We start from the raw sequence: 8,799 nt of genomic DNA, 5'->3' as shown, positions 1-8,799 counted from the left end.
AGCGCTGCACGGACCGGCCCTGCTCGGGCACGGGAGGCGGGGGCACCCCGGGGGAGCCCGGGCACAGCGGCACCGCAGAGTGGGGGACAGAGGGGTGAGTGAGGGGTCTGAGGGGTGTGAGAAGGGTCTGAGGTGTGAGTGAGGGGTCTGAGAAGGGTCTGAGGTGTGAGTGAGGGGTCTGAGGGGTGTGAGAAGGGTCTGAGGGGTGTGAGAAGGGTCTGAGGGGTGTGAGAAGGGTCTCAGAAGGGTCAGAGGGGTCTGAAGTGTGAGTGAGGGGTCTGAGGGGTGTGAGAAGGGTCTGAGGGGTCTCTGAGGGGTCTGAGAAGGGTGTGAGAGGTCTGAGGGGGGGTCAGAGGAGGGTCTGAGGGGTCTAAGAAGGGTCTGAGAGGTGTGAGAGGTCTGAGAGGGGTGTTAGAGGGGTCTCAGGTGTGAATGAGGGGTGTGATAGGGGTCAGACGGGTCTGAGGTGTGAGTGAGGGGTCTGAGGGGTCTCGGAGGGGTCAGAAGGGGGTGTGAGAGGTCTGAGAAGGGTCTGAGGTGTGAGTGAGGGGTCTCAGAGGGGTCAAAGGAGAGTGAGGTGTGAGTGAGGGGTCTGAGGGGTCTCAGAGGTGAGGGGGGTGTGAGAGGGGTCTCAGAGGGGTCTGAGGTGTCTCAGGTGTGAGTGAGGGGTGTGAGAAGGGTCTGAGGTGTGAATGAGGGGTCTCTGAGGGGTCAGAGGGGTCTGAGGTGTGAGTGAGGGGTCTGAGAGGGGTCAGAGGGGTGTGAGGGGTGTGAGAGGTCTGAGGGGTCTCAGAGGGGTCTGAGGGGTCTCTGAGGAGTCAGAAGGAGGTGTGAGAGGTCTGAGGGGAGTCAGAGGGGTCTCAGAGGGGCTAGAGGGGTGTGAGAAGGGTCTGAGGGTCTCAGAGGTGTCTGAGGTGTGAGGGGGCACCGCTCACTGCTCCCCAATTCTGGGCAGCCTCAGCTCACCTGTGCACAATCATCACCCCCCAATTCTGGGCAGCCTCAGCTCACCTGTGCACAATCATCACCCCCAATTCTGGGCAGCCTCAGCTCACCTGTGCACAATCATCACCCCCCAGTTCTGGGCAGCCTCAGCTCACCTGTGCACAATCATCACCCCCCAATTCTGGGCAGCCTCAGCTCACCTGTGCACAATCATCACGCTGTGCTCCAGAATTGGGCACAGCTGTGACTCATCTACAGGAGAGGGGTTTTATTCTTACAAAAAAACCGAACCAAACCGAACAAAAAACCCCAAAAAAACCCCCCCAAAAACTCCACAAAAAAACAAAAAACAAAAAAACCCAACCAAAATAAAACAAACCCAAAAAACCCCACCCAAAAAATAAAAAACAAAAAACACATAAAAACCAAACAAAAAACCCCACAAAAAAATTTAAAAAAACAAACAAAAAATAAAAAACCCCCACAAAAATATTAATAAAAAAACCCAAAAAGCCCAAAACCCTAAAATAAACCAAAAAAACCCCAAACCAACCCCCAAGCCACCACCAAACCCCAGCACACCCTCCTGACAGGCCCCTCTCAGGGCTGGGTTTCAGCAGCACTCACAGGCTCCTAAATCTGAATGTGTTTCCAACACTGTTTTCATCATGTTAGTGGAATTTAAAGGTGACATTTAAATTTAAGACCATACAATAATATATAAGCACTCCCAGCCACGATTTCATAAATAAATACCCCACCAATGGACACAGAAGTAGTGTGCACACAACTGGACCACTCACACTAAGGTGAAAACTTATCTGGTTTTATTTTTTAAAGAAAAATATTCCTCTTTAAACACAGAGCATGAACTAAAAACCTCCGAGGAACAGCTTCTCCTTCCTTGGAGCACGTTTAACTAAACTGTACAGTGACAGAGCTCCCCAAAGAAGTACACACACAGAACAGACAACCTTTCTTTCACAGGAAATTAGGTTTAGGACTTGAAATTGTCCTCCTCACCCTCTCTAGATACCCATTCAGTCAAAAAATACTCTGTACCTTACTCCCACCCCACAACACAGTGATGATAATTTCTGGATGCAACATATATTTAAAAAAAAAAAATAGGCCAAATTGGCCCATGTCTGTGAGAGAGGTTAAGACCATTGTTATTTCCAGGAATGGTGCTTGGAAGAAAAAAAACATAGCAGCATCCACAGGCAAGAGAAGCCCTTCAGTCCAGCTGCCCTGTGACAAGGAACCCAGCCAGGCCAGCAGGGATTTCCTGAGCACCCAGCAGGGGAGTGGGAATCCAGCGTTCACAGCCTCATCTGTTGCTTGAACAAATAACCCAAAATTCAGTGAATCTGGCCTGCATATGCCAGCAATGAGTTTACCCCCCTCAGTGACCAATTTCATATAAGATTTAACATAAAAAGGTTTGATAAACTTCAGAAACCAGCAACTCATTCTACCCACTCCCTCTATCCCATCAAACAGATATGTGCAGAATATTTGTCACCTCTGCAAACTCCCCAGACTGCAGAACTGGAACCAGACTCCAAAATACAAATTCTTTCTAATTCAGAACAGCAAAATCATCTAAAGTATCTGCAAGGTCTCAGAACATGCCTAACCAGCCCATATCCAAAGAAAAAGTACCTGGACATTTTTGATGAAAAGTAGGAAATGGAAAAGGTCTGGAAATAAAGCTCATTTACACTGCACCTGACCATTAGCTGTTGGTATTATTAAGTCATGTTCAAATTTTATCAGGCCATTCAGTAAAGATCTTTTCCACTCCATACATTCCAATAGTTCTTAGAGTAGGAAAAATATTAGAAAAATAAAATCTCCCCCCAGAACAACACTGTATGAAGATCAAAACCATCAGTCACAGATTTTTACAGGGGCACCAGATGAATTTCTGCTTCCTCCAAACCAGCTTTGTCCAGAAAAGAGCAGCGAGATAGACACAGTATGCAGGAGCTAGATTAAGGCCAACAATATAAAGACAAACATGGGCTCAGATCTGAAATGAAGAAACCTTCCAAAGGTTTTTGCACACCTGCACACACACACACACACACACACACACGCTCTCTACTCCTCTGCAAAGGCTTCACAACCGCGAGAGCACCACAGCAGAGAGTTCTAGCACCAGAATGAAAATCTTCCCTCTGCAGTAATGAACCCCAAAGTCTCTCTATTGCTTTGGACAAGGTCACTGAACCCCCTGCCAGGAACATTTGTGAGCAGCCCCAGGAGTGCAGTGCCAGGCTGGGTGTCCCTGCTCTGGGGTGCAGGGGGAAGAGGCGAGGGGAGAAGCTGCAGCTGCAGAGCTGGGGAGGAGGACAAGGCTGGCATTGCAGTTGTGCTGCTCCAACCCTGCAGGCTGGGAGGGCAGAGTGGGAGGTTTGCATACATGGAGTCACAGTGCACATCTGCTGGGTAAGGACAAGCAAAGCCACAGCATTTTCTGGCAGCTTGTCTCTGTGGAGGAGGCCTCTAGGCAGGACAAGGATCCGTGCTTGGGATGTCACACACTGCACCAGAGCACCGTGAAACCCAGAGCAGAGGTTCAGAGATCATCCTGTACACATGCTCAGGTGCAAAGTCTATAAAAGGGACAAAAATCTCTTTACAACAAGGTTATGGGTCTGGTTTGGCTACAAGGAACAGTTCATGCAAGTTACAATAGAATTCATCATCAATCTGCAGCACATCTCTCAGCTGCAGCTCTCTCCTGGCTCTGGGCCCTTGCCCAGGGAGTGCAGCCCTTCCTTCCCAGCCCTTCCCAGCCCTCTGAGCAGCCCCAGGGAGGTGCAGAGTCACGAGTGACCTTTCCTCAGCCCCTCCACCTGCTCAGGGGTGTGCAGGGGTGAGCAGCTCCCCCTGCTCCAGGCTCAGCCTCGGGCAGGGCAGCAGCAGCAGCTGGAAGGGCACAGCTGAAACCATGCAGGGAGATTTGGGAGACACAGACACACTCAGGTTTTCAGTGCTTGGATCAGCAGCAGTAAAGCTGATCAGAGTCTGGCCAGGGCTCCCACCAGCCACCCAGTGAGGCTGGGGAAGGAACTCAGTGAAAACGTGCAAGAAAAAAACCCAGGTGAAAGGAAGGGTGATGATCACTGTGAGGTGTGAGCTCGGGCTCAGAGCAGAGCACACACACTTTGTTCTGTGCACATGCAACAACACAAGAGAGGGAACAGCAGCAAGGGAGGGGGAGACAGAGGAAGCACCAGTTCAGGATGCAAACACAGGGCAGGGGAGTGAAATTTGAGGTAAAGGAGCCCAAAGGAAGAGACAACAAAAAAACTCTTAACAGATCCAAGTCCTGCTTCAGGAATACACAGCTAGTGCCAGCCAACTCTCTTCTCACCAGGTATTTTTGACACACTGGTAAATCTTCTCTCTGCGCTTGGGTTTTGGGAACCAAAACATCAAGATCAGGATTTCTTTTTTTTTCCTAAGATGCACTAAATGATTCTGTGTGTTCAGCCCAATACTCTAAATGGGCCCTGAATTCTAAGCAATGCTGAAGGCTCACCCCAAAGCAGAAATACCCAAATTACCCAAACTGCTTTTGAAAATCTACTACTTTCCTTGGGCTAGAAAAGAAGAATCTGTGCAGAAGGCTGAATTGTCCAGAAGCAGGTTTGGCATTTCTCACTGAGAGCACCTGGGCATTTCACTAAGTAAGAAACACCTTAAACAGTTACTTAGCAAATCCCAGCATCAGGCTGAGGTGTCAGCTTCCTGGAGAGATGTACACAATCAGACAGCTCCTCAGCCACCTCCAGCAAACAGATTTGTGCGATTTACAGCAGGAACAGCCTCTGGCACCCAGTGCCTCAGTGAGAACTCCAGCAGAGCTGGGAGCTGAAGCCCTTTGACTACGGTGCAAACCACACCGGGATCCTTTCCTTCCAGCCACCTCAGAGTACACAGTTAATGCCTCCTGGGCAAGGCAAAGCCTTCAGGCTCTGCTGCAGCCAGCACAGGGTGTGTGCCAGGGGCTGTGCAGCCCTGCAGCCACAGAGCTGGCTGGACACAGGACACACAGCAGGCTGAGACCAGCACGACCAGAATGGAACTGGTGAGAGTGGCCTCGGGGCCAGGTCCAGCTGGAAGCACAAGGACATCTAAGATGCAAGAACATGACAGAGCAGCCAAGGTCACCCATGTGCTTGGGCAAGCTTAAGGCAACTAAAGAAAGTTCACTGACAATTTAGAGGAGAATGCCAAAGAGCAGAGAGAAGAGGAAGCACTGAGCAGAGGCTGGGGATGCTGTGACAGCAGCCAAAGCCCAGCACCAGCTGCTAAGCCATCCCTCCTCTCCAGCTCATTTGCTCTAATTCTCCCCACTGTACCAGCACCATCAGCACGAGGTCAATATGTCAGAAAAAAGGGCTGGGGTTCCTAAAAATGCAGCTCACACATTTTCAGGCTTGTGTCTCAGGTCAGTTCTTTTGAAAGGAAGTGTGTGGGCCGTTGGAGTGGCCTCCTGCCTTGAACTGGAGCTGGGAAGTCTGCCTGCCATCTCCAGGGACAATCCTGGGGTGAGTTCTGCCTGGAGGTGATGGCAGCAGCTGCCCAGGTTCCTTTTCATGCCAGGTGAGTGTACAGTAGTTTTTTATAAAACAGCATGCACCGGTGGCGTGGCCATGGAGCCGTGGCTGAGCTCTCCTCTCCTCAGGGCCAGGTGGAGCCAGGAGAAGGGAGGTGTTGGCACAGGTCAGCGCAGGCTCCTGTAGACATAGGCTGATGTGAACACAGCATTCAGAGTCAGGCTGATGGCGAGCAGGCCCCGGAGAACAGAGGTACCACAGCGACCTTGGCAGAGAGCACAGGGAAAAAGGGGAGAGTAGAGAGACATTAAAGAACTGTAAGCAAAAGGGAACAGATGTTCACTGCTTCTCTCTGTCCAGTGCTTCAGCACAAGCACAAATTGCTGAAGCACTGTCAGGAAAGACTGCACTGCCCTCTTTTGGCTCTATTTTCATTTCATCTCATGCCCTTCACACCTGCATCCCCACCTCTATTCTTCTGTCCCAGTTTAGCACTGGGTCAATGTTCTTCAGGCAGTCCAAAGAACAGGAACAGCTCTGTCAGAACAGCAGGCAGAAGGTCCATTTTGCAACTACTGATTTATTTGATTTGCAGGAAGGATCTCAGTTACCCTCACAGAAATGCTCACACATGCACTCACACTCACACTCACCTCTCCAGCCTGCCAGATCTTCCCCTTTGGTAGTCGTGTCTACCACACAGGTAGACGAGTGTGACGAGTGATCCTCCTTTTTGATGGAATTATCGCTGCAAATGCTCCCCCCTTCCACAGCAGATCTCATATCTACAGGGAGAACAAGGTAAGAAAATCCCCCAGGGTTTCTCCTGCAGGTTTCCCCTCTGTGCCCTGCAGGAGCAGCGCTGCAGCTCACCTGGCACTGCCCGCTCCAGGAGGCTTTTCCTGGGCCAGCCGGGCAGCTCGGGGGCCGAGGCGTGGCTGTCGGGGTGCGTGTGCTCCTCGGGGCTCAGCAGGGCCTCGCTCTGTGCCGGGAACAGCAGCAGCTTCTGGCCCTGCAGGTTGAGGCGCGCGGGGCTGATGAGCGGCCGGCGCAGGCGCAGGGACCCCGCGCTGGACGTGACCGAGCCGGCCACGGACGGGGCTGGGGACGGGATGCGGGAGGGGGCACGGCTGCCGGCCAGCAGCGAGAAGGGATCTGCAAGGGAAACAGGAGGGGTAAAACCAGCGGGGTACTGTGGATGATACAATTCCTCCAAAGCCATCTTCCCCTGGAACTTGCTATAATAGATAAGGTATCTTAGATACCAAGGCTGAGCCAAATTCCTGAAGAATTTGGTCACTCTCTAACACTTTGGAAGATAATTGGTTAGAAATTAGTCTGTGTAATTGGTCAGTTCACCTTTAGAACTTCTCACTTAGATTGGATGCTGTTCTTTGGATAAACTTTTATTGGTTGTAGTTTGAATCCTCCCTGAACCCATAAATATGGCTGGCTGCCCTTTGTTCTGAGAGAACCTGCTTGACCACCCTTGGCATGAAATAAAGACTCTTGTGGAACTCATCAAGTAAGGTCTCCGGTCTTTCTTGACTGATGAAATGTGAGCTTTTCTGAGAGATAGCTACATGTTAGCACTCTGGTCCTGGCAAATACCACCAGGGACCAAAAAAGAAAAGCCACAGGTTACCATCCCCCTGCATCAGGCACGGCTCTCTGCACCACCAGAGAAAGGAGGGCGAGTAGCCAATGCCCACAAATATCTTGTGCTACAATTTGTTATTTATTTGAGTCCCCACACTGCAAAACACAGAAATTCCACAATTTGGTACCCTCAGGAATCAGGTTAGCTCAGCTGTGTCCATCCAGGACAGCCTGCACAATCTGTTCTGCAGGGAATGAGCTGGACTGGCACATCCTTCAGAGCTGCTGAGGAGATGCACTGGGAGCAGCAGGTTTGCATCACCCGGGGTGTGACAGCCCCTGCAGCAGCAGAGGGACCAGTCTGTGACAGCCCCTGCATCACCCGGGGTGTGACAGCCCCTGCAGCAGCAGAGGGACCAGTCTGTGACAGCCCAGGGACCCATCTGGGCCACGAGGGCAGAGGATGGGAGCCAGGGCAGCCAAACTGCACTGTGCTGGGAAAGCCATGAAAGAGCTGCCCTGCAAACAGCTGAGGTCTCCTGTCAGAGCAGCTCAGCTCAGCCTCTGGCTGCTGGTTTTGTCTCACCCAAACAGCAAAAGGCTCCTGGTTTTGTCTCACTGATGTGAGCTCTCCCAGGGAGAACATCCAACACAGCACCTGATTTTAACACCATCCCACTTGTAGCTGGGACTCTCCCTGCAGCATTTCTAGCAGCAAAATGGACATTTTCACTGGAATGCAAGCAGGGAGGAAAGAATCCAACCAGACCACGTGTTTGAACCCACTCAGTGCAGCCCTTGCAAGGTCTGCTGCTCTGGGAGTACCTGATGGAAGGGATTCCTTGGACTGGGATGACTGCGAGGCCGGTCGGCTTCCACTGAACAGATATCCAGAATCTAAAAGCGAAAATAAAACAATTTGAACTCAGCTGGCTCGGCTGCTGAAGCCCCAAATCCTAATGCTGCATACTCCTCTGTGCCACAGGAGCAGCCATCCCTGATCATGACTGTAATGTGTGGATCCAGTGCCACTCATCTGGATCCCCCCAGCCCATTTCCCCTGACACAGAGCCCTGCTCTCACCTGGATCCCCCCAGCCCATTCCCTGCACTCTCACCTGGATCCCCCCAGCCCATTCCCTGCACTCTCACCTGGATCCCCCCAGCCCATTCCCTGCGCTCTCACCTGGATCCCCCCAGCCCACTCCCTGCCCTCACCTGGATCCCCCAGCCCATTCCCTGCCCTCCCCTGGATCCCCCAGCCCACTCCCTGCTCTCACCTGGATCCCCCCAGCCCATTCCCCTGACACAGAGCCCTACACTCACCTGGATCCCCCAGCCCATTCCCTGCTCTCACCTGGATCCCCCCAGCCCATTCCCTGATTCCCTGCCCTCACCTGGATCCCCCCAGCCCATTCCCTGCCCTCACCTGGATCCCCCAGCCCACTCCCTGCCCTCACCTGCCCTGGCCAGCGAGGGGATGGTGCCCAGTGACAGAGCCCGGTTGAGGCGCCCGGGAAGGGAGGATGAGGAGGTTCTGCGTGGGGACCTGAAGAGCTGCTGGTTTGTCAGGTGGAGGATGCTGGGGGGTGTTGGGACAAACAGAGACGCAGCAGGTGAAGGGAAGGCTGTGCCAGGGCTGCTGGGAAAGACGGAGATGGAGTCCCCAGAGAGGAACCTGC

General features: G+C 52.3%; 1 protein-coding gene across 1 annotated transcript in view; it reads right to left on the bottom strand.

Moving 5' to 3' along the window:
• Positions 1-1,755: 1,755 nt before the first annotated feature.
• Positions 1,756-8,799, bottom strand: part of TMEM201 (transmembrane protein 201) — a 28,376-nt gene continuing 21,332 nt past the window's right edge. The window contains exons 7-11 of the mRNA XM_033079423.2: positions 8,578-8,795; positions 7,944-8,015; positions 6,393-6,674; positions 6,173-6,304; positions 1,756-5,784 (exon numbers count right to left, since the gene is read on the bottom strand). Of these exons, the coding sequence (XP_032935314.1) occupies positions 5,687-5,784; positions 6,173-6,304; positions 6,393-6,674; positions 7,944-8,015; positions 8,578-8,795 (802 nt within the window). The 3' untranslated portion in view covers positions 1,756-5,686. The remainder of the gene's footprint in view (positions 5,785-6,172; positions 6,305-6,392; positions 6,675-7,943; positions 8,016-8,577; positions 8,796-8,799) is intronic.

The sequence above is a fragment of the Catharus ustulatus genome, chromosome 24 (genome assembly GCF_009819885.2).
Source record: "Catharus ustulatus isolate bCatUst1 chromosome 24, bCatUst1.pri.v2, whole genome shotgun sequence".
Taxonomy (NCBI): domain Eukaryota; kingdom Metazoa; phylum Chordata; class Aves; order Passeriformes; family Turdidae; genus Catharus; species Catharus ustulatus.
The sequence above is the reverse complement of the archived record's forward strand: the minus strand, read 5'-3'. Positions and strand labels throughout refer to the sequence as shown.